This window comes from Gracilinanus agilis, chromosome 5 (genome assembly GCF_016433145.1).
Source record: "Gracilinanus agilis isolate LMUSP501 chromosome 5, AgileGrace, whole genome shotgun sequence".
NCBI classification, from domain to species: Eukaryota; Metazoa; Chordata; class Mammalia; order Didelphimorphia; family Didelphidae; genus Gracilinanus; species Gracilinanus agilis.
The window spans coordinates 27,473,786-27,500,080 of NC_058134.1; the positions used below are offsets into that span (position 1 = coordinate 27,473,786).

The following is a 26,295-nucleotide window of genomic DNA, read 5'->3' on the forward strand; positions in this document are numbered from 1 at the left end:
GTACGACTTGAGGAATAACCCATGGATGGTCTAGGGGCACCATTGGCATCCATCTCCCAGTGCCAGCAGTGCTAAAGACCCCTGGATACTTTAATGTCCCTTCCTCCCCACCCCTGCCCCCATCCATCATGGTGTATTTACAGAGAAAACCATGTAGTCCCAAGGACCAGCCACAGGTGAGGGGTGATCTGGATGTCTGGAATGATTACATCCACATCAGGAGAACCACAGAGTCTTTCAAGTATCAAAGAAGGGCTGAAATTGAATCTCAGGAATCGCAACTCAGATAGCCCCAAATTCAAAAATCTGAGCAGGTCTTTTCACAAGTCTTCCCCAGGTGAGACATCCTAAGTGATCTGAACCCAATGGGCTAAGCCTTGAATTGAGGCAAGGCCCATCGATCCAGCCTACTTCTTCTAGGACTTCTGCTGTTTAAATGGGGTCCCTCGGGCTTCTTCCTGGACCAGACTAGTTCTAGGAATTTTGGAATTGATATAGCTGTTCTGTGTATTGTTTTCAGTTCTCTGGGTGTTTCTCTGTGAAGGCAGAGCAAGAGATGGTCTGCCCACACATTGCAGGTCTAGTGTGCCGTCTCTTTGGTCGTTCCACTTTTTGAGTGGTGTGCAGTCTAGACGCTTTCTCAACAGCCTGCAGGTGGTCAATGAAGAGAACACTCCTTTATGGGCAGGTAGTGACAGGTGATGTGATGATTGCAATATTCAGTTTCCAGTCAACATTGCACATTCAAGTTTCACAGGCCATCCTCTAATATTTGTAAACTCAGTAAGTAAGAGGCTATTAGGCAATGCATGCAAAATAAATATGTTACTAGTAATGGGATTATTATACTTTATGTAGTACTTTGGAAACAATGAATAACTTTATGCTTTTGGAATACAATTGGTTTTTTTATTTATTAAATTGATTTTGCTTGCTATTTTGAAATGTTTGGTAGACACACAAGTAGAGCTTCTCTCTCTCTCTCTCTCTCTCTCTCTCTCTCTCAAAGGAATGAAATGTTAATCCTGGGGCACTGATGTTTTACAATGCCTGATCAAGACAAGAAGGTGAAGACCACAGAAAAATCAACAGATAAAAAACAAGGAATCACCACGAGGTACAGAACCCTGGGCCCTGAGAATGCTTCCTTATAAGGGAACAGTTGCCTGAGTTTAGAACCTTTAAAAAAAAAAGAAAGAAAGAAAGAAAGAAAGCTCTGTTGGCGTCATTTGACAGTTGTTACTCAGGGCCACAGAACTGGCCGCCTAACTTGTGATGATGTCTGGCATTCTGCCATGCATGGCAGTCAATGTCTCCTCCCAGGGGGTAATGTCATCAGTCATGTGTAATATGACCTTCATAGCTCTTCCAGACACACTTTTGTTAAGCTGGCCTTCTTCTTTTTCCTAGGGACTACTCAGATCTTAAAAGACTTCGGTGCCTGTTGAACGTTCAATCAAGCAAACAACAGGTATTTTTCCAATGGTCATCTGAAGAATACATGTGGTGACAGAGGAGAGGATGCATTTCATTTTAAATAAACTGTGGTTTAACAGGTGTTGGGAACTCCCTGGAGACAATCCCTCTACTAGGGCAGATGAGTCTTAGCTCCACAACACTGAGCCTTCAAGAGTTGACTGGGACATTGAGAGACCCAAGCAAGAGGGTGGAAAGTACCTTAGAGAACCTCAGATACAGTTTCCTTTTCCCATCCTGCCCTTCTACAAACTCCTCATCAGGCAGCCAATCTCTTCTTGACCACTTTGAATGATGTGGCACTCAATACTGCCCAAGGCAGCCCATTCCATTTTTGAATACTTATAATTACTAAATGTTCTCTTGTTGAGCTGGAATTGGCCTCCCCACAAGTATCCCCCATCGGTGCTGCCCTGTGGAGTTTTTCCTTTAGATGTTCTGTCATGGCTGTCACATCCCTTGCTGGTCTTTTCTTCTTCAGGCCAGTTGGCCCTTAGTTCTTTCACCTATGACTCATGTCACGTGGCGGGTGTCCTCACCTTTCCTGGTGTCCCCCTTTTGGATATGGGTTAGTTTCTCAGCTGATGTCCTTCTGTTGTTTTGTTTTCCTCTTCAAAATCAGTTTCCAGAACTGAACATGTTGCCCTAGGTATCGTCTGACCAGTAGAGATCATGGAACCATCATTGCCTCTCTTGTTCTGGGATCTCATTTTTGTTCATTCAGCCTAATGTCACATTAACTTTTTGTTTTGTTTTGTTTTGTTTTTTATATTTTTAAACCCTTAACTTCTGTGTATTAGTTCCTTGATGGAAGAGTGGTAAGGGTAGGCAATGAGGGTCAAGTGACTTGCCCAGGGTCACACGGCTGGGAAGTGTCTGAGGCCAGATTTGAACCTAGGACCTCCCGTCTCTAGGCCTGGCTCTCAATCCACTGAGCTACCCAGCTGCCCCTCACATTAACTTTTGGGGAAGCCACTTCCCACCATTGGTTTGTGTTGAATGTTGTTATTCGATTGTTTTTCAGTTATGTCCAACTCCTCATTTGGGGATTTCTTGGCAGAAATACTAGAGTAGTTTGCCATTTCCTTCTCCAGCTCATTTGACAGAGAAGGAAACTGAGGCAAATAAGATTAAGTAACTTCCCCAGGGTCATATGGCTAGCAAGTGCCCAAGGCCAGATTTGTACTCTAGGAAATGAGTTGTTTTTACTCTAGGCCCAGCCCGAGCTATCCATGGTACCATCTAGCTGCTCTGTTGAGCTGAAAGCTTGCTAAATCTCATAGGTTGTTCTCAGAGAAAACACTTTTAAACCAAGTGTTCCTTGATTGTACATTTGCATTTCTCTCTCTCTCTCTCTCTCTCTCTCTCTCTCTCTCTCTCTCTCTCTGCCTCCCCCCACCTCTCTCATTTAAATTTCATCTTGTCAGGTTTGAATGATCCAGCCTATTCTTAGGTCATTTTGAATGCTGATTCTCTTATCCAACATGGTGGATAAAAGTACCCATTAAGTGGACTCCTTTTTAGACTACGTGTCACAAAATGGTAATCTGAAGTACTTTGGCTAGTTTGAATGAGAAACCTTATCCATCCTTCTTAGAACTATCAGTTCTGGAACATGCCTTTCCGTGAAATATTTTTGCATCACTCTTATCAAAGCCTTATCTAGTTTTTAAAGAGAGAGGAGAATGATCAACCCAGAAGGGAATGTCTCCCTGAAACTGCTTAGACCAAGAGAAGGAAGAACATCTCTGATTAATTCAGAAAAACATTTTCTGGTGTTCATCTTTGACCAAGGAAATGGGGGTATCCTTAGAGGGAGAGTTTAAAGAGCAATTGAATGATTTTTAGGAAAATGATTTTCTGGGGAACAAATATTTATTAAGTGCCTAAAATGTACCTTTTACAGATACTATCTCATTGGAGGTGCTGAGAGTTGATTGACTATTGTCCTTTTTTAGGTAAATTAAAATTTAGCTGAACTTTGTGACCTTCTTTTATGTTATATGGAATTTTGTCTTTTGTTTAAGGACACCATAAACTGTAGTGAAAATGACTTGTGGTGTGAGATTTCAAAAAGCAAGATGGATTTCTGTATCTTTGGATTTTTTTCTCTCACAAAGATGCTCAGAATGATTTAATTAATAACTTTGTCTCTAAAGGATTTGTGATTAAAAATGCTTATGATCTTTTTGTAAAAAAAATATGGCCCTCCAATCTCTTCTCTACCCCTCAATTAAACAAATTAAAAAAAAAGAACCCTGAAAAATAAACATCTCAATCTATAGCTGCCTCGTTTGGCAAAACAAATTCCCAGATTGCCTGTGTCAGAAAATGTCTGATTCTTTCTGAATCTTAATTATCTCTCTTTTCTTAAAATCCTTACCTTCCGTTTTAGAATCAATACTGTGTATCAGTTCCAAGGCAGAAGAGTGGTAAGGGTAGGCAATGGGGGTCAAGTGACTTGCCCAGGGTCATACAGCTGGGAGATGTCTGAGGCCATATTTGAACCCAGGACTTCCCATCTCTAGGCCTGACTCTCAATCCACTGAGCAACCTAGCTGTCCCCTAATTACTTCTTTATCAGGAGGAAAGTGGTATGTTTTACTATTATTCTTTTGTACTAGTGGCTTATCATTGTGTTGATCAAAGTTCTAACGTCCTTCAAAGTTATTTTTCTCTATAAAGTTGTTATTTATATATATAATTTTCCTGGCTCTGTTCACTTTACTTTATATCAAGTTCTTAGGGATTGCTCCAGTTTCCTCTGACACTGTTTCATTATTTCTTATGGAACAATAATATTCTGTCACTTTGATAAGCAACAATTGGTTTCCAATTTTGGGTTATCAGGAAAAGTTTTTATAAATAGATTTACATAGATAAGTCTTTTTTCTCTTTCTTTGATTTCTTTGTGGTATTGGTCTAATGTGTATAATTTAATAACTTGCCCAGGGTCACACAGCTGGGAAGTGTCTGAGGCCATAATTTGAACCCAGGACCTCCCATCTCTAGACCTGGCTCTCAATCTACTGAGCTACCTAGCTGCCCCTCCCCACCCCCAACCCCCATTCCACAGTATTGCTGTTACTGTGTACAGTGTTTTCCTGGTTCAGCTTATTTCATTGTGCATCAGGTCATAGAAGTCTTCCCAGCTCTTTCTGAAATCATCTTGTTCATACAGATGATGTTAATATAAAATATATTCAGAATAGTGACAAACTTATTTTAGGATGAGGAGTGCGAACAACTGGGGCACTCGGGAAGTCTCTCTTCAAGAGGGGGTGCTTAAACTGAGGCTGAAAGGGATTCAGGGGTTCTAAGAGGTGGAGGTAAGAAAAAAGCTTTCTTGATTTGGAGAATAGTTTGCCTAAAGCAGTGATGGCAAACCTATGACACACGTGTCACGTGTAGCCATTTTCAATGACATGCGGCTGCAGACAGAGAAGTACGGGGCCGCATGCCAAGGATTTGCTGTAATGTAGTGTAGAGACACTGTGCACTATAGATGACAATTCTACCTATTTTGGTTTGTTAAATACAGTTATATATTACAACGATAAATTTTTGTTATTTAAACTATAAATATCAGGAAATTATGGTTTTTTTTTCTTGAAGTGACACTCCTCCCGAGTGATGCTCGTTTTTTTTTTTGTTTTTGTTTTTTTTTAAACCCTTAACTTCTGTGTATTGACTTATAGGTGTAAGAGTGGTAAGGGTAGGCAATGGGGGTCAAGTGACTTGCCCAGGGTCACACAGCTGGGAAGTGTCTGAGGCCGGATTTGAACCTAGGGCCTCCCGTCTCTAGATGCTCGTTTTTTTTGATGGGATTAGAATGCCATTTTTAAGAGTAGCAAGTAGGTAAGTTAGCCCAAAGCAGAGCGTGCCTGTGAGGAGAAATGGATAATCAGCCTGGAAAGTGGCTAGAGCCAGATAGGAAGGACTTTAAATGTCAGATAGAGGAATTTTATTTGATCCTAGAAGTAATTGGGAGCTGCCGATGCTTCTTGACCATAGCAGTAACAAGGTCAGACCTATATTTTAGCATCATCTGTTTAGTAGCTGAGTAGAGTCTGAACTGTGGAGTTGGATGTAAAGAGATCAGTGAGGAAGCTATCATTGCAATGATCCTAGTGAGGGGAGATTGAATGCTTAAATCAAGTAATGGCTATGTGAGTGGAGAAAAGCAAGATTAGACAACTGATTGGATATTGGGGACGGGGGAGTGTGTGAGTGAGAATGGTGTGTGTGTGTGTTTAGTTGTTTTTCAGTCATGTCTGACTTTTCATGATCTCATTTGATGTTTCCTTATTAAAGATGCTGAAGTGGTTTGTCATTTCTTTCTCCAGCTCACTTTATAGTTGAGGAAACTGAGGCAAACAGGATTAAGTGACTTGGCTAGGGTCACATAGGTCAGATTTGAACTCTAGAATATGAGTTATCCTGGCTCCAGGCTCCTTGCTTCATCCACTGCCCCACCTACCTGCCTAAGAAGTGAGAGCCTGGAGATGGTGTCACATTTGACAGAAGAGGGGATGTTAGGAGGAAGAGTGGTCTAAAGGGAAGTGATAGTGAAACCCTAACTGGAGATATCCTGAAGGCCACTGCTGATGGGGGACTAGATCTCAGAGTAGGTGTCAGAGCTAGATTTGTGTATTTGGGAGTCATAGGCTTAGCAATCCATGATAGCTGAATTTCTGTGAACTGATGAGGTCACCAAGTAAGAGAATGTCGAGAAATGAGAACCCACCTAAAGGGGCCAAGACAGGAACTGTATTACTGCAGGAGAGACTAAAGAAGGGAACAGAGTAGAATGAAGAGATCCTGAGAGAGTGGCATCACGAGAATCCAGGGAAAAGATGTGGGTAGTCATAGGGAGTGTGTCAGCAAAGTCAAATGGTGCGCCGAGGTCAATTCTGCAAGAAATATCATTGATAACTTCGCTTTGTTTTGTTTTGTTTTTTAAATCCTTACCTTCCATCTTAGAATCAATACTGTGTTGTAAGGCAGAAGAGTGGTGAGGGCTCTAGGCAATGGGGGGTTAAGTGACTTGCCCAGTGTAAGAGGGGAAACTAGATATTTAAGGTATGGTTGCCAGGAATCAGATCAACACGATTACAAATTAATAGACCCAAGTCAGAATGGCTTTTATGGAAGTTTATTTACAATTAGGAAGGTTGAAGGTAGGGAAATAGAGAGAGAGAAACTCTGGCCCGGAATAGAGGTCCAGTCCAGACCGGATAAGAATTTAGAGGCCCCAGCAAAGGAGCACAGAGGTTAATTAAACAAGGCTTCTAGCCACAAGGCCTTTTACAATTAGAGAGGCAAGAGAGGCCTCCTTGAAGGTAGAGCCTCCAGAAACATCAAGGGAGGAGAAAAGGAAGTCAGTCTAACTTACCCACGTGACAATTCAGAGGGAAGCCACCTGAGGTCTCAGCAGAGATCCTTCAACACCAAGTTCAAAGCGCCAACTGCCTCCACAGGAAGTTACCATCATATTTAAAAGAGAGCAGCTTTCGTCACTTCCTGCATCCACCTCCAATTTCCAGTGGACAAATGGCAGCCTCAACACTGTTTTGGACTGCCCAAAGGGCAGTCCCTTGTTCTTGATTTGTTACTTATTGTCACATGTGGGTAACTAATCTCCCCTCCCCGCTAAGTTGGGTGAGGTGACATTATTTCTGATGGCTAGAGTCTAACAATGAATGAGGATGAGCTAATTCTATTTACACACCAGGGTCACACAGCTGAGAAGTGTCTAAGACCAGATTTGAACCTAGGACCTCCCATCTCTAGGCCTGGTTCTCAATCCACTGAGCCACCCAGCTGCCCCCAGTGACTTTGGAAAGAAGCTGAATTGCAGGTGGTTGAAAATTGAGGTAAAGATGAGAAAATGGCTACAATTAGTAGTAATAAAGGACTTTTACTAAATATATTCTTCCTGGTTGGAATTCTATGATTATGTGATTTCTGATGTTAAAATTTCCAGGTCACTTTGTTTCTCATTCTTAGCCTTTGCCTCAGATTCCTGAGCCTCTTTTCCATTACTACTAAAACTTGGGTCTCTTATTGCTTTTACTTTTGAGCTATACCTTTTGTCCAACATAGTATAAATAGAGTTTACTCCTGTGCTTCCCAGTGGCATGGACTCTAGATTCTTCAAGGCTCTGCCAACAGAACATGATCCCTGATAGATTCTACCATGCCAGGAAAGCTTGGCATCCACTCCTAGCAATAGACTTTGAGACTCACCTAGCATAGTATACAGGAACTTGTCACCTTTAGTCTGGCCATTCATTCTTTAATTCTGGTGACACATGAAACAACTGGGCAGATGAAGGAGTTAGTAAGACCAAAGGCAACAATAGGAGGGAGTGGGGAGATCAGGAAAGGTTTTGTGTAAAAGGAGGTGCTTATGCTACAACTTGGAAGAAGGTAGAATCTATGAAGGGAGTCTGTCCTAGGTATGATGAATGATAGGACAGAAGGATGGACATGGGAGATGGAGTGATATGTTTGAGGATCACAGTTTTGTTGGATGGGATGGAGTGGCACAAGACTTAAGGCAGGGAAACCAATAGAATGCTCTTCCAGGAATTGAGGCCATGTTTGATAAGGACCTGAGCTAAGATGGCTGCTGAGTGATAGAAAGAACGGAGTGGAAGTGAGAGATGTTATGGAATTGACTGGATATTTGGCCTAAGGGAGAGCGAAGGATTGAGCATAATGCCAAGATTATTGAGGTTATGATCTCTGAGCCCGGAAGGGTGGTGGTGCCTTCCACAGAAACAATGAAGTTTGAAAGAGGGAGGGTTTGGGGAAGAGGAGAATGAATTGAATTTCAGACATCTCTGGGACTTCCATTTTGAAATGTCTAATAGGCAGTTGGTGTTGTGGGACTAGAGTTCAGGGGAGAGACTGAGGCTAGACCTGTAGATCTGGGAGTCATCTGCATAGAGATAGCAAAATTAAATGTTATGGAGATGATGAGGTCATTGAGAGACGGAAGAGAAGAGGTCCTTGGACCAACAGTTATAGGGCTTGATGTGAATGAGCTAGCAAAAGAGACACAAGAGGAGTGCTTAGACTTGTAGCAGGAAGAAAGAAAGTGTGTCACAAAAATCCAAGGAGGAGAGAATATCTGGGAGGAAAGAGTGTCCAGAAGTGTCCAGTGTAGCACTTGGGATGAGGAGGATGAGAAATGAGAAAAGACTTAACAGTTTTTTGGCCATTAAAAGTGGCTTTAGGGAGAGCGGTTTCATTTGAACATTGAGGATCTGGATCACAAAGGGAAGGTGAGAATGGTGAAACTAAGTTAGAAAATATGCATCAGGAATAAGGGGAAAGAGAGGCCAAAGATTTGTCAGATCCACAGAAGCCTCACTCTTTTACATAATGAAATTTTTTCATAAAAAGAAATGGAGAAGAGAATGCTGGAGATGGCAGGCACACCATAATATTCCAAGGAATGAAATTGATTATATTTTCAGGGACAGCAACTGACTCGTTACTGATGGTAGAGTCATTCCTGATGCATCTGTTTGGGTGTAGTCACACCACTGATTTACTAGGTGAAATAATCAGAATCAGTACAAAGCATCAAAATGAAAAAAAAAAGATATGGGGGAGGGCAATAAAAAACAGTCTTCACCTGGCTTATTTAAATAATTATTCGTGCTGCATTATGTTAAAGTACACATTTATTCATAAAATATAATGAAAAGGGAAGATAGATGGTCATGGTAGGTATTATCATATAAACTAGAGAGAAACAGGGGAACAAAAGGCTAGTTTAAAGAAAGCTTGGCAAGAGATCCAACGGAATGAAATTATCCTGAGGATATTTAAGGACAAAACCAAAATGAACAGCAGACAAAAAATGGAAAAGTTCTTGCAAAGAATTTTATAATAAACATGTTTTCACCTTTAAGGACAATGGACCTTGACATTCACCGTCCAGGATGTGATTATAGGAGATATAGAAATGGTATTAAAGAGAATAAGGATGAGAAAGAAGTCAGATTGGGCCAAGGGTTTATAGAGGGGATCTTTGCTGTAGAAGAAATAATCGTGAGGCATTGGGAGATCAATGTTCAAGGTATCGAAAGTAAAGGCAAGATACCAAAAGTGTGGGAAAAAAATTGGACTTTAAATACTGATGGATAGAGTGTCAGACCTAAAGTCAGGAAGATTCATCTTTTGTAAGTTCAAATCTGCCTTTAGACACTTATTAGCCGTATAACCCCAAGCAAGTCACTCAATCTTGTTTCCCTCAATTTCCTCATCTTTGAAATGACCCAGAGAAGGAAATGGCAAGCCACTCCAGTTTCTTTGCCAACAAAACCCCAGATAGGATCACAAAGAGTCAGTCATGACTGAAATGACAACAACAAAATAGATGCCTCCCCAAAATATCGACAACTAGCAACATATATCTGCTCTTCCATCTAGCTACAAAATATTCTCGAGTGTCACTTAGATATGACTCAAAGGCATTTTTACTGAGTGTTAGAAGGAATTAGTAGACTTTCACAAGAGATATTCAATAATGGATCACATCTTTTTCATTCTGTGACTGACAGAAAGATAAAGAGAATATAAAGGGGGCAGCTGGGTAGCTCAGTGGATTGAGAGCCAGGCCTAGAGATGGGAGGTCCTAGGTTCAAATCTGGCCTCAGACACTTCCCAGCTGTGTGTCCCTGGGCAAGTCACTTAACCCCCATTGCCCAGCCCTTACCACTCTTCTGCCTTGGAGCCAATACACAGTATTGACTCCAAGATGAAAGGTAAGGGTTTAAAAAAATTTTTTTTAATTATTATAAAAAAAAATCAATATAAGGACCTACTGAACTTATTGCTTGTTTGTTTTAAACTATTACCTTCTGTCATAGAATCGATAAGTATTGATTCCAAGGCAAAAGAGCAGTAAGGGTTAGGCAATGGAGGTTAATTGACTTGTCCAGAGTCACAGAGCTAGGAAGAAACCACAGCTAGAGTCATTTCCCTAAATTTCCCAATCCGCTGAGCCACCTCGCTGCCCTCGCTCTTGGCTGATGATGAAAAGAGGCATTCGAATTGGGAGAGCAAAATGCTGCCTTCAGGTCTCTCACCTGTCATGGTATCGTCTATCCATATATCGAAATATTTCATCATTCTTTGAAAGATGTTAATAGAAATGACTCTGTTGAGGACCCTTTGCTTAGAAACACCAGGGAAGGCATACAGCAGAGGCATGTTTGTTAGCTATAAACATCTCCACTGTGATGGAGGAGGTCTACCTCTAGGGTAAGAGAGGCCGGGCGAACAAGCCAAGGGCTCTCCCAAGGTCCTCTCAGGGTCAGGAGACAGGAATGGGGGGCTTCAGCCTGTTGATTGGGTGGTCTTCCTGTGTGGAATGGAAGAGGATGTAGACGAACGTCAGCTAGGACTGGCGCTTGTGGGGAGGACGTGCTCTGTGTCTTTGGAGAGGGCATCCAAGGTGACGAGCTGGACCCCAGATTCATTTGTATCTTGGAGTTTCATGTTGGCTGCTTTCCCAAGCATTTTGTTTAATTCTTCAGCCGTGGCTGTTTCAGAAGGCTGAAGGGCCAGCTATCGGAGTGCCGTATTTTCAGCTCACGGCTATATTCTATAATTCATATTTGTTCTCCATTCAGGCTGACCTTCTACCCTCAATTATTCCTCATTATCCAAGATTTTACTGCACAGTCTAGACACACATACTCTTATCTCCTATCGGGTTCCTGTCATACTGGCTCATTAGAACTTTAGGGAAATGAATTTTTCCAAAGCAATTGTGTATCACATTCTTTCCCATGCCACAATGCTACTCTTGCTGCTCATTCTGAATTGTTCCATAGTCAAAGGAAGACAGATAACAGGTTTACGTTTTCAGTTATCTTTCACATTTTGAATGTTCAATGTGATGCTAGGAAGATGCTATGTGAGAAGCAGGCAGTGTTATCAGTATCATTGACAGTTTCATTAAATGGAGCCTTCCAAATTCTACCCCCCCCAAATCCAAGAAAGACAGAGTTACCTTTTTTTTTTAAACCCTTACCTTCCGTCTTAGAATCCTCACAATGTGTCGGTTCTAAGGCAGAAGAGCGGTAAGGGCTAGGCAATGGGGGTTAAGTGACTTGCCCAGGGTCACACAGCTAGGAAGTGTCTGAGGCCAGATTTGAACCCGGGACCCCCTGTCTCTGGGCCTGGCTCTCAATCCACTGAGCCACCCAGCTGCCCTCAGAGAGTTATCTTTTTTTTTGAAAAGGCGGAATTCCTGGTCCCTGCTGGGTGTCTCTTTTATTTTATTTTTAGAGTACTTTGGGGAGGATCTATGTGTATTTCAGAAAGTTACTCAAACCTGGCTTATATACTTGAGGGCTAATTTTTTGATATACAGTGAAGGGAATATCTTTCCAGGGATTGTGTATGTCCTTCCATAGACTATTATAACTGAGAAGACAAATCAAGACTCTGAATATCTTTTGGTGACTGTAAGATCAGTGAAAAGGAATTTGAATTATTGTCAGTAATGTTTTCATCAGTCTATTATAGCCTAATGTCTTAATCTTATTAACTTAATTATAAGTGAAAATAGAGGAGGCAAGTAGGTGACTCAGTGGGTAGAGTCAGGCCAGAGATGAGAGGACCTGGGTTTAAATTTGGCCTCAGATACTTCCTAGCTGTGTGATCCTGGGTAAGTCACTTAACCCGCATTGCCTAGCCCTGACCATTTTTCTGCCTTGGAACTGATACACAGTATTGATTCTAAGACAGAGTTGTCTTCTTTGCACCCTGAAAGTTACTTCCAAGTCCCTCTGTAGGGTGGAATTGAGGACGATAATGAGAGAATAATAACTGTCTGGAAAGAAGGAAAAATATGGTGTGGTCATTCCCTTTTGCCTTCCTCTCTAGGCAGTAGGGGAGGGAGAAATGTCACCCCCTATCTGTGATTGAACCTGCGGACTATTGATTGGTTTACTTTTTAATTTTTTTACATGTTGATACAAATTTCAATAATCGTTTAATGACGTTTTTACAATCCCTGTGCTCTCCCTTCCTCCTATCCCTTCCCCTTCCCCAAGATGGCAGGTAATATGCTATAGATTTTACATATATTATCATGTAATCCACATTTCCCTGCTCATCACTTTGTGAAAGATGACACATGTCACTTACACTAGAGAAAAATTCCTGGAGGAAATAAAGGAAAGAACGGTTGGTAAACTTCAATTCCATATGCTCTGATCAATTTGGATGCTCTCAGTTGCTTCTAGGGAGCTGGAGAGCCGCCTTTTGTCAGGAGTCCCTCAGAGCTGCCTTGCTTCCTTGCCTTGTTGATAATAGCGAAGCCTTGCACGGTTGATTATTATGCATTATTGCTGTTACTGCGTATATTGTTCCCCTGGCTCTGCTCACTTCACTTGGCATCATTTCTCATCAGTCTTCCCAGGACTGGTTTACTTGTTGAGGAAGGACTCTTCTGTGGGCAGCCAGAGGCTCAGATCCTAGCCCTCTCGCACATTCCAGATGATAACTCTCATCATGGGCAAGTTAGGCGACCTGTTTTGGACTCCATTTTGTCTCTTTTAAAACGAGATTGTAGTAGACGATGAGTAAAGTCCTTGTTGGCTTTGAAAAAAGTGTTGCATCTACAATTCTGGTGTCCTTTTGTTTTAACCCTTACTCTCCTTTTGGCTTAGAATCAATATTGTATTGGTTCCAAGGCAGAAGAGCAGTAAGGGAGTTTACGTGACTTGCCCAGGCTCACACAGCTAGGATATGTCTGAGGCTAGATTTGAAACCAGGACCTCCCGTTTCTAGGCCTGACTCTCTATCCACTGAGCCACCCAGCTGCCCCTGAGTCTATAATTCTCATACGGTATTTTCCAAGTCCACAGATTGGGACTAAGCCTGTAGGGGCATAAGTCTTTTGGACTAGGGATTGGAAAATCCTCTTGTTCGCGGCATGCTGAGATTTTGAGTTTAGAATATGGGCCTCAATTCTACATGGCTTCTTTTTTCCTCCAAATTTAGAAAGCTTAAAAATTAAAATTATTATTGGAATTCACATAAGTCCTGGGATCCCAGGTATGTTTTGATTCCTTGGATGGAAGTGAGGCTTCCCAGCTGGCTAAACTGTGCCTGGTAAATATCCACTGACTTCTTTCCATATCCACATTCTCTTTATTAAAGACATTGATTCCTAGTACAATTATAATGATCTTCTCGTTATCTAGAGAAAGGTTAAAAATATAAACATCCAGTAAACAGATTTAAAAGGGTAGAGAAGCCCTTAGGAGGAAACGGTGCTGTCTATTAGGTGTAGCTTTAAAACCTAAGGGGGGGTGGGGCAGCTGGGTAGCTCAGTGGATTAAGAGCCAGACCTAGCTATGGAGGTCCTAGGTTCAAATCCAGCTTCAGACACTTCCCAGCTGTGTGACCCTGGGCAAGTCACTTGACCCCCATTGCCCACCCTTACCACTCTTCCACCTAGGAGCCAATACACAGAAGTTAAGGGTTTAAAAAAAAATTTATAAAATAAAAATAAAACATAAAGGGGGGAGGTGAGATAAGAGGAGTAAATCTCACTATGGTTCCCAGGGTTTCTCCGTCTGTCTCACTAAGTTGAGTGGCAAGTCATAGACAGACTCCAGCCACTATAAATAAGGCTGAGATTCGGCTCTTCTGGAAAGCAACTTTCATCTGCTGCTGCTGAAGACCCTGCTTTCAAGCCTTCTTGGCTGAGCTGAATTGCTGTGACTCTCCTCTGTCTCTTGATGTGATTTAGAGCTGCCCCTCGGAGCAGAAAATCTCTCCCCTTGATTTTGAGCTCCCAATAATTTCATTTTCTCTTGGGCTAGGCAAAACTGCCCTCCTAAGGCAGCCAGTCTAAACTTTGAAAGAACAACTGCTGGATGTTCCCAGTGTTTTAACCGGAATACAGCACCGAGACCTGGTTTATATTTATTCATTGTTGGCTGATCATTAGACAGGGATGTAACCCAGAAGACAAGGGACAATAAGCTTTCCTTTTTGGTTTAGCTTTTGTTCTGGCTTAATGTAATTTACATGCCAATCTGGAGAGAGTCTTGGGAGTGATTTTCCCAGGATTCCTTGGCCAGACAACTCCCTACCTCCATAGCTTTTGTGGGGACGGATCCCTATAATGGAATGTGAGTTATGGAAAATTTCTAAACCCAAGTCAAATACGATCTGGGATAAAGGTCTTTGATTCTGCACGCAACTCAGAGAATTAAATTATTAAACTCAGCTTGGACACACCCTCCCTGACTCTCCTTCAATTCCTCCTTAGCCAAGATATGATGACTCATAGGTCATATGATCGAAGAGTTGTCCCCTTATCAAAAAGAAGCTTTCTTCTTCTTCTTTTTTTTTTTTAACCCTTACCTTCCATCTTGGAGTCAATACTGTATATTGGCTCCAAGGCAGAAGAGTGGTAAGGGTAGGCAATGGGGGTTAAGTGACTTGCCCAGGGTCACACAGCTGGGAAGTGTCTGAGGCCAGATTTGAACCTAGGACCTCCTGTCTCTAGGCCTGACTCTCAATCCACTGAGCTGCCCAGCTTCCCCCATAAAAAGAAACTTTCTTATTACACCCTAGCACCTGGGAGCTGAAATGATTGACTGGTGGTCCTGGGGAATTGAAGTCCAAAAACTGATAGCAGAAAGAAACTCAGTAACCTTGAAACGTTTGGAAATGTCCATCAGGGAGCAGATGAAAAGCCCATGAGATGAACTGCATAATGTTTGTCAGAAATAACACACTAAGCAGAGATCAACCGAGATCAGTAGGACAGCATTGCCACAAGACATCAGGTGCTCTGCATCTGCAGCCATTCCTCTAACATGGCCACTTTGGATTGCCACATATTTCCTGGGCACATGTATTCCCTTATGGATACCCTCCCTTTTTGCCATTGTGATAACCTGTGAAATAATGTACCTGCTGAGCATATTGGTTTAAATACTGTTAGATTAGATCTGCTGTTTTAAAATAATGTGTCATTTGGCTGATTGGCAAAAGTAAATACATTGGTGGAGATGAATGAGGTTTAGATGCTTTTTTCCTTCCAATTAATCCTTAGTTTATTTTTTAAAATTAAATTCTTTTTTATGATGAACTTACCAGTCATCAAAAAAGCGAGTGCTGCTCCAAAGAGTGTCTTGCTGGGTAAGTTGGGGTAAGTTTTCTGGGGGGTCATCTGTAAAGGGGATACCCCAAAGGCTACAGTGGAAAAAAAGTCCTCAAATCTTGTTGCAGTGGAGAAGACAAAACATTTCAAAAAATTGAAATGTCTTCATAAATTTAATTTTTTTCTAAAAGCAATCATAAAAGTGTCAGTAAAGGAAATCTGTGGTAAATCCTTTTGTAAGCAGTATAACCTTCCCTTATTTCCTAAACCTGCCTTTCCCACAAGTCGAGTAGTCCTTAAATGGAACACTCCTATATTTTCCATTTAGAAAGGGGCAATCTAAGGAGAACATTTATTTTCTATTGTTTATTTATTTTTTTAAGTTTTTATTTTTTTTAAACCCTTAACTTCTGAGTATTGGCTCCTACGTGGAAGAGTGGTAAGGGTGGGTAATGGGGGTCAAGTGACTCGCCCAGGGTCTAAGGAGAACATTAAGATATTTTTTTTAATTCTATTTCCCTCCTTCTCCTACCCACTGAGAACCCCCCCCCCCAAAAAAAAAACAACAAAAAAACCCAACCAAATGCAAATATATATAATCATGTAAAACAGATTAACATATTAGCCAGCAACATTAATATCTAAATGAAAACGATGCTTCCTTCTAGCTCTCATACCCTAAGTCCTAGCATCTTCTCCCCCAATACATCTCCCAACGAACGCAAGAATGTCCTTATGGAATTTATCTGTGATTGCCACAGAGAATTGAATCTTATTTTCTTTCCAGTAGTCATTTCACCACACCTATTCCAGAAAGTGAATTCCTACAAGGAAAAGCAATGAAATATTCCCGAGCGAAATATGTATCCCCAAAGATTGGGAGGTCATTGGTTGGCATTTTTATATTGTATTTCTCTCATAGGCTTTAGCAGACATAAGATTAGCATACACTACCCAGAGGGGGTTCAAATGATAACTTGGAAAGAGATTTAATCATAAAGATTCAAATGTGTTGCTAAGAAATTAAAAGTAATTTACATAAAACCTGATGCGTAATTATTAATTAGGTATCATCCTCATTAGTTTTATGGAAGTCCTAGATTATTTGTGCCACCATTGGGCGTTCTATATCTGAGCTCCTTCTTAGGGTGTTTGGTGTGCTTTCACACCTGGATGAATTCTATGCCACATTTCAATGACCAAAAACATTTGAGAAGCAGATAGAAGTTCATAAATTATTATTCAAATAATTGACCAATTTTCCAGATCAGAAAAGTCATTCCTGAATCAGTTGTTTGTGTATTAACTTGATACACTATGGATACATTTGGTACATTATGGATCAGAATTAGTAAAGAGTCAAAACAGAATACACACACACACACACACACACACACACACACACACACACATACATATATATTAAAACCCTTACCTTCCGTCTATTGGCTCCAAGGCAGAGGAGTGGTAAGGGTAGGCAATGGGGGTCAAGTGACTTGTCCAGGGTCACACAGCTGAGAAGTGTCTGAGGGCAGATTTGAACCTAGGACCTCCCACCTTTAGCTACCCAGCTGCCTCCAAAACAGAATATTAATAAGAAAAATATATCACATGAAATTAAAACATCCCAGTTCTTAGGTCTTTAAACTAGTAATTCATAATGAAAAATGAATAATGATATTAGAAAAAAGTAGTAAAAAACTAGGAGAAAAAATAAGGAGAAAAAAGATATAATATGCAGACAAGCAAAAAGGGAACACCAGTAGAAAACCAAAGTGCCCTCTTGGCATCTTTTCAAAGCCAGGAAAAGGTGATGAAGGCTTCCATGTTGGGTCCCTTTGCTGAAAATATCTGAGAGAACATAGAAAAGAGTCACATAGATTGGGTGGACGTGGATAGTTGTGATTTGCATTATTGGAAAGAACATCTAAATTTATGAGAACACACATCCTTTTGGTTATTTTTAATGATTTTTTTTCTTTTTCCACGAACTTCAGCCAATTTTCAACTATTTCAACCAATAAACATTTATTAAGCCCCTACTATGTGCCAGTTATACATGCTGGAAATGAAAAGAGAGGCTAAAGAGTCCTCCCTTCAAGCTCACCATCAAATGAGAATGACAACATGCACACAAATCTGTACAAACAAACTAAATATAGGATGAATAGGAAATAACAGAAGGAAGGCCCTGGAATAAATAGGGGTTAGGGAAGTCTTCCTATATAAGGTGGGAACTTAAAAGAAGGCAGGGAGGTCAATAATTAGAACTGAGGTGGGAGAAACAGCCAGAGAAAATATGCTTCCTCATCTCCTACCCAGGGAGCCTTCTCTTCTATCATCACATAATCCGGTGTTTGCAACATTCCATAGCCATCATTGACTCAACAAGCATTTAACAAGCCGCTACCTTATGCTAGACTTGTGTCAGGTTTCTGGGATACAGATTCAGTGAATGATACATAATCCTTCCTGCCAAGGACCTCACCTTCTAATGGGAAGACCAGTTTGTATATAAATCTATGTAGAATGAAACAAAAGAGAAGAAATACAAGTAAATACAAAGTAGGTAAGGAAGGCCATTAGCAGTTGAAGTTGCAAATGAGCTTTGGAAGGCTTCCAAACTAACCCAAGGACTGCCTATTTGATCCTAGAGGCACTAGGTGGACCACTGTTCCTTATTGAGGAGGGGATTACTATGATTCCATCTGTGAATAAGGAAAATCACTTTGGCAATATAGATGGACCAGAGTGGTGAGAGACCAAGTAGAAGGCCCAAGTGAGGGATGATGCTCTAGAGCAGGGGTCGGCAACCTTTTTGGCCGTGAGAGCCATAAACGCCACATTTTTTAAAATGTAATTTCGTGAGAGCCGTCCAGTGCTCACAGTGCCGCTCCTGTAACAGCGCCTGAAAAAAAATGGACTTTATGGCTCCTGCAGAAAGAGCCACATCTGGCCCTCAAAAGAGCCAGATATGGCTCGAGAGCCATACGTTGCTGACCCCTGATCTAGGGCATTGGAGGTGTGAGCAGAGGGAAGGGGTTAGATGCTGTTGTAGATAGAGATAGATGTAGGGGAGGCAGAATGAGGGGTTGGTGATAATGCTGAATTTTGGAGTTTGGGAGACTAAAATTGGTGGTTTCTTTAACAAGAAATAGTGAAATTTGGAAGAGGGGAGAGTTCAGTGGGAAAGAAGATGAGACCAGTTTGGGGCATGTTGAGTTTTAATCCAATCTGAAATATTCTTCAATTATTTAATTTTTATTTTGGTTCTGTCAAGAGGATTTTGTAACTATATAAGTAAGCCTTGAGTTGTGTCTGGTAGACTCAGATATTTTATACATTATGAAATTGTTTGGAATGAGATTTCTCTTTTATTTCCTCCTACTTATTGTAGTATAAAATTGTCATTTATATTTGTATATTTATTTTGTATGTTGTCATTAGTTATTATAATAGCCATTAATTTTCTTAGTTATTTTTTTCCTTCTAGTAAATCATCATGGAATTTACATATGGAAATAGTTTTCTACATACAGATAGTTTCCCCTTAGACAATGCTGATCATTATAATTTTCCCAGCACTCACTGGAAAGCTGTTAGAATTTTCCTCTTGCAAATAACACTAGATATATAACTTTTAATCATATTTTTAAAATGCCTCTTGTATACTATTGTCTCTAAGGAGTTTTTATGTGTGCAAAATTTGTATTTTGTCAGCCTTTCTTTGCACCTACTGACATAACCAGGTGTTTTTTTGTTTTTAATATAATAATATTAATTGTTTTTCTGATGTTGAACCATTCTTGCATTCCTAGTATGAGTGTTTTCCTTTTGAATTATTGATAATTATTGGTGTAGCATAAATATTAATTTCTTTTTAAATATTTGATAGAATTGACCTAGAAATCTCTCTGTACCCATGTTATTGTCATTTTTTTTCTGCTGGTAGCTTCTTTATGACTTGCTTAACTTAATTTTCTAATATTGAGTTGTCTAACTCTATTCTGTATTTGGTTGATTTCAATATCTTGTAATTTTGAGGATAATTTTTTGTTTCCTTTAAATTCTTGGTTTTGCTAATGTGCTGTTGTGTATATTCAGTTCTGGTCACTATTTTTATTTTTTTCATGCCATCAATCCATCTGATTCATTTTGTTTTTCATTCTGGTAGTTTCATGTTTCTCTCTCTTTTTTTTTTTACTAAATTAACTTAAGTATTTATTAATTTTTTTAGTTTCTCCCCCAAACAACTAGCTTTTGTTTTTGTTTATAATTTCTAGCATTTTATATTTTTGTTTTGTTTATTTTTCCTCTAGTTTTCAAGATTCCTTTGTTGTTGTTGTTTCCCTAGGCTTAAAAAAATGTGTATATACTTTTCATTAATCCCTTTTTCTTTTGTTAATGTAGATTTTGAAAGATATAACTTCTTTCTGAGGACAGCTTTAGTTGCTTCCTAAAAAAAATTAACATGTTTTCTTCTCAGATAATAATTTTATCTATCATTCATTCTTTGATCAAGGGAGTCATTATTAAGTTTCCACTTAGATTGGTATTTTTGTGCTTTCTGTATTAAATATTATTTTTATTATATTCCATATGAAAATGCTGCTTCTTTACATTTATAATTTTCTGTCCCTTACAGGATGATATCTTTCAAGGTACCACGTGACACTGAGAAAAAAATTATTCTTTAGTATTCCATTTTATAAGAACTTATGTAGCCTTAAAAATAGAAATTCTCCAGGCTTTTCAGTTATATATTTTCATTAAATTTTTTTGTTATGTTTCTCCAGTGTAGAGAGAGGGATATTAAAGTCTCCTACTATCATTATTTTATTATCTATGTTTTTTTTCAATTCAGTGAACTTTTCTGTTATGAACTTAGCTGCTAGATGATTTCATTCTTATGTGATAATGATATTTTTTTCATTGCTCTGGAACTTTTTTGTATAATGTAGGTTTCTAGCTTACCTCTATTGACATTGTATATTTTTATTTTTGATTTATCTGATAGCAGGATTACAACTCCTGCTTTTTTGAAAATCACCTGAAGCATAATAAATTTTATTACAGCCTTTCATTTTCATTCTGCCTTTATTTATTTTTTTATGTGTTTCTTGTACACAGAAAATTGCTAGATTTTCTTATGTGCTGCTCCTTTGACTTTATCAGATTATTATCAGTCAATCAACGGGAATTACCTACTTTATTCTATATAGTATTTTAGGCACTAGGGATACAAAGATAAAAAAGGAAAAATCCTTGCATTCAAGGAGACTAGATAACATGTATGTATCTAAGTCTATATGAAATAGAAAAAAGATAATTTTGGGGAGAAGGTGCTAGCATCAAGAAAGGCTTCATGTAGAAAGTGGTATGTCAGCTTCACCTTAGAGGAAACTGGGAATTCTATGATGTAGAAGTTATGAAGGAGGACATTCTGGCTTAGGAAACAACCATGGCAAAGGCATGGAAATGGGACATGGAGTACTTACTACATGTGAGGAATAGAGAAAAGGCCAGTTTGGCAGGGCCTGATGTATATTAAAAGGAGAAATGCTGTAATTAAGTAAGGCTGTAAAAGTAGATTGCGGAAAGGTCTTGAAGGGTTTTAAATGCCAAACAAAAAGTTGCATTTGATCTTTCATATAGTAAACCCTGGAATTTTTTGAGTCAGGGATTGACATAGTCAGAGCTATGCTTCAGGGAATCACTTTGTGAGCGATGAATTAGATTGGGGAGAGACTTGAGACAGGGACAACAATTAGGAAGATATTTAAATAGGACTGATGAGAGGTAATGAGAGGCTAAACTAGAGTAATGGTTTGGTGCAAGAAAGGAATATAGAAGATAGGTGTTAATGGAGATTGGATTGACATGCTTTGGTAACTGTTTGGATATATGGTGTAAGAGTGTGGAGACAAGGATTACTAGAGTGACTGGAAGAATGGTGGTTCTCTTTTCAGAAAGGGCAAGAAGAGGAGTGATTTTGGTGGAATGATAATGTTGTTGGTTGTGTTGAGTTTGAGTTGTTTGGGAGATATCCATTTTTAAATGACCAAAAGACATTGAAGATGCTAGAATGGGTCTTAGGAGGGAGACCAAGGCTCAATATATGGATAGATCTAACAGTAATCTTCATCCTGAGTATAAACAACATCCAAAGTGTTTTAATTTACTTTATTGTCCTATATATTTCTGCAATTTATTACAAATTCCATTCTTTCATTTGTGGGTCATACTCATATTTTCTTTATTTTGCTCCTCATGAGAGGTGGAGCTTCTGAAATACAAAATGTGAGAAATTGTTTCTGTCCCATTTCTTTTGTTTCATTTACAGGTCTTTCCCCATTCTCTCTTCCATTTGTATGTCTTTTTATGTAAAAGAGGCATCTTGGCTTTAGGGAAAGACCCAGGAAAAGTTGCATTCAAATAATGTCTTAGTGGGCAAATTACTTAGCCACTCTCAGTCTCCTTTTCCATTTCTGTAAAATGGGAGATAATAATAGTGGTACCTAGCTCATAGGATCATATGATTAAATCTGTAAGCTGTTTTGGAAACCTTTAAAGAATTATATAAATGACAGTTTTTATAACTTGTTTTGTTTTGATAGTGCCTTCCACTTTCATTCATGAATGATTTAGTGTACTTATTTTTTCTTTCTTGTGTTTTTCTTCTCTGGAGAGTTTTTATTTGTTTTGTTTTTAACTCACCTTAAAACTCACCTTAAAATTTTTGGTTTTTGTTGGAATGTCCCAAACTTAAATGACTTTCTATTTTTGAAGGTTCACCTTTTTTCATTAATAATCAGATTCAGCTTTGCAGGGCATATTATATAGCTTAAGAGCATCTCTGCTTTTCTTTGGTATATCCTATTCCATTCTTTTCTCTCATTTCCTTTGTTTAGAGTTGACCTTCCTTTACAAATGAAGGCTTCTTGGGGGCAGCTGGGTAGCTCAGTGGATTGAGAGCCAGGCCTGGAGACAGGAGGTCCTAGGTTCAAATCCAGCCTCAGACACTTCCCAGCTGTGTGACCCTGGGCAAGTCATTTGACCCCCATTGCCCACTCTTACCAATCTTCCACCTATAAGTCAATACACAGAAGTTAAAGGGTTTAAAATAAAAAAAAATTAAAAAAAAAAAACAAATGAAGGCTTCTTTCTCTATTAGCTGTCTGCAAAATTTTTTGTTTCAATTGAAATCCTGAAATTTAATCATTACAGAGCTTTGAGTTTAAAGGATAAGATTTCCCTCCAGAGGTGTTTTAATTTAATAAAATATTAAACAATATTTTGTCACCGGCATTTAAACAATATGGGTACTTTTCTTATATTAATTCATGCTATATGATATATTGTTAAACTTAACACTTTTTTCTGGGAAGTCTGTGATTCTTGTTATAAATTTACATATGGTGTTTAAGATCTGTTAGTCACCTTGATTCATATATAATGTATTCATTCTTTTAAAGTTATCTTTTACTTTTCTGCCAAATTTTTATCCTTGTCTTTATTTTTGAACTCCAGATCTATTTCTTTCTTTTAATAGCTTCTACTGCTCTGGAGATGTTCTCTATCATGTGTTCTAAGATGTCAGCTCTGTTGTCTTTTTTAATCCCACTTGGAGAGTTCTGCTTTCTGGCATGATTTCCATCCTAATATCTTCTTTTGAGAGTTGAATATCTTTTTTGAAACATTCTAGACCAGTGATGGCAAACCTATGGCATGAGTGCCAAAGATGGTACACAGCCTCCCTCCCCTCCACACCCTACCCCCACCTCACCTGATGACATTTTTTTCACATCACTCTACCCTCTGTTCAGCAGACCAAAGAGAGCTCACAGGGAGTAAAGTGGATGGCTTACCATCAGCAGAGCAGGAGGGGAACAAAGATCTTTGGCCACTCCTCTACCCATCTCTACACTTGCTGAGGACATTCCTCACTTCACCCACCCCTCAATCCAGCAGCCCAATGGGAACACCTTTTCCCTCCCCTGTGTGGGGGCATGCCTGGCACTTGGTGGGGGGCAGGCATAGCACTTGGTCTGGTGGGAGGGGTTGGGGCAAGGCCTGGCACTCCATTTCCAAAAGGTTTGCCATCACTGTTCTAGAGTTTCTTATATTCTCGTGATCTCTGGGAAATCCGTTTAATTCTCTTTTTCAATAGTTTTCACATTCATTTTCCTTCAGAGTATAGTTTATTTAATACTAGAGCCTTTTTGCATTTGAATTTTCATTATTTTTCTATTGTCTTGGTGAATCTCCTTCTTGAACACTAATGGTTTCCCCCTCCTCTTATCTTTGGCTCTGACACTCCTCCTATGTCTTTGGCATACCCCTTCCCTTTTCACTTTCTTATTGAGCTTTTTCTTGGTCAACTCCATGAGGCTGTGCCTCCTCAACTGCCTTGCCTTAGGGCGCTTGGGGGTCCAATCCTTCCTTCCTTCCTTGCCCAGAGTAAACTGTGTGGAGATGACTCTTTCAGCCAAGGTTGCTAACCCCCTTTTCCTTAGCCACAGAAACCACTTCTCCTTTAGCCAGTTCTGGGCTTGTTACATATTTGCCCCATCTCCTTTCCATGCGGGTTCAGTGACTTTTCTTCAAGAACCAACGCTTTCTGTCTCTTGGGGCTATGGATGGGATTGGGACCTGAGCCCCAGTTATAGTGGAAATGAATATATGTTCCTACAGCTGCATCCTGAGACACAAGCCTGTGAGGTTGTGCTGACCTTGCCTGATATGTGGTTGGAACAGGAGTCTGGGAGATATTGAGAGAAAATTGGAGTTGTAAATATTTAAGTTCTCCAGTATTATTTCTTTTCTTATCTCATGGAGTTAGCTCTAATTGCCACAGATTTGACATTTGTTTGAGGGTGTCTAGATGGTACAGTAATTAGACTGCTGGACTAGGAGTTGAGAAGACCTTAGTTCAAATCCTACCTCAGACACTTAATGACCCTGGATAAGTCATTTCAATGTATTCAGCTTCTGGTTCCTCATCTGTAAAATAGGAATAATAACAGCATTGACCTCCCGGGACTGTTGGGAGGATCCAGTGAGATAACGTGTGTAAAGTTCTTTGTAAACCCATAAAAGCATTATAAAATGGATGGCAAGAGCTATGATGAGCTCTTCTTCTGAATCTCTTTGGAGACTTACACAGAAAACACCTACTCTGCAGGCAGCTCCTTTCCCCCCACGTTTTGTTCTCATGTTTGGGGGGCTGTGAAGACCTTTGCAATCAGAAAGTATCATGTAAAGACGAGCTTTTGTCCTCTTCATTTTTGTTTTCTTTTCTACAGCTTCCAGCCATTAATTTTGACAGTGCCCAAAATAGCATGACAAAATCTGAACACGCCATCAAAGCTGGTGGACACAGAAGTCGAGGTCAATGGCAAGAGTCAACCGAGGCTGTTGAACTGGAAAACTTTAGGTAGGGAATACCACGTCTGACTCCTCTGGTGGGCCTTTGACTTATTCAGAGAGCTGAGACTGAAAGTGGGGCATGGACTGGGGTTGGGATGGCCTTCCTGGAGTCATTTCATGTAATAGTTTAACCCATGCCTGGAAATAAATTCGGGAATAATTTCAGGGACCACCGACAGAACAAGACTGGAGGTTTTTTGTACACAGTGTTGCCGTATACACATTTGGACCTTCTTCTAAGAAAAGTTTTCCAATTTTTGATTTGAATTGATCCAATTTAAATCTGACCTTTATTCTGAATAGCACTCGGATCTATTTCCCGTCAGTAACAAAGCAGAAAGAAAAGAAGCAGTTCATCTGGGTAGATGTGGTTATTGAGTAAACTGGTTGTCACAACAATAGAAAGTTTCCGTTGGTAGCCATAGAAAAGGGCTCTGTTCATCCTTGACTTAGAATGTGACTCTCTTGTCTCTGTGTTTAATCTCCCCATCACCACTCAGACCTCCTGGGGACTACTGGGGCCTGGCGGCCACGCCTCTTCTAAGAATTAGTTCTCTTTGCCTTTCCAAAGTGCCTTGTCACTAAGTGCCACATAAATATTGAATGGATCAGAATATCAATTTGGAACTGAGAGAGAATTTGGTAATTGCCCATCATGTCCCATGTGATAGGCACAAGAACCCTCAAAGATCCAAGAGGGCCGTTGCTTTCATTTTAGAGCTCGCTGTTTCTAAAATTAGGGAACGGAGAGGGAAGTTGGAGGCTGCCCTCGTAAGGCTCTGCTCATTTTCCCTCTTAGTTGTTCCCGTTTGACTGGCAAAGCTGAGTATAGGAAAATTGACTCTGGTCTCTCTTTGACTCCAGCATTCTGGGACTGGACTCTACTGGAGACATGCAGTGGGTTCTGGTAGCTCATTTCAACAAATGTTTATTGTTGACCTTGTGGTCCCTGGGCTGGACCCCGGTGTCAAGGCAAGACTTAGAGAAAGCTATCATCCTTGACTTCGTGCTATTAGTATTTCTTTTTTTTACAGATGAAGAAACTGAGGTAAACAGGGTTAAATGACCTGCCCAGGCTCACAGAGTTAGTTTCTGAAGTTGCATTTGAACTCAGGTCTTTCTCACTCCAGGCCAGTGCTCTATCCACTGAGCCATCCAGCTGTCCCTGCATCTATATCCTGTTTCCTGATTTCTTCTGTGCCTGGAATGGATACCCCATCCCTAAGTATTAAAAG

At 40.0% G+C, this 26,295-nt stretch overlaps 1 protein-coding gene across 1 annotated transcript in view; it reads left to right on the forward strand.

The window, feature by feature from the left end:
- Positions 1-1,046: 1,046 nt before the first annotated feature.
- The window catches only part of NEK10 (NIMA related kinase 10), a 271,988-nt gene continuing 246,739 nt past the window's right edge, over positions 1,047-26,295 (forward strand). The window contains exons 1-3 of the mRNA XM_044678880.1: positions 1,047-1,117; positions 1,411-1,471; positions 24,937-25,067. Coding sequence (XP_044534815.1) covers positions 1,047-1,117; positions 1,411-1,471; positions 24,937-25,067 — 263 coding nt within the window. The remainder of the gene's footprint in view (positions 1,118-1,410; positions 1,472-24,936; positions 25,068-26,295) is intronic.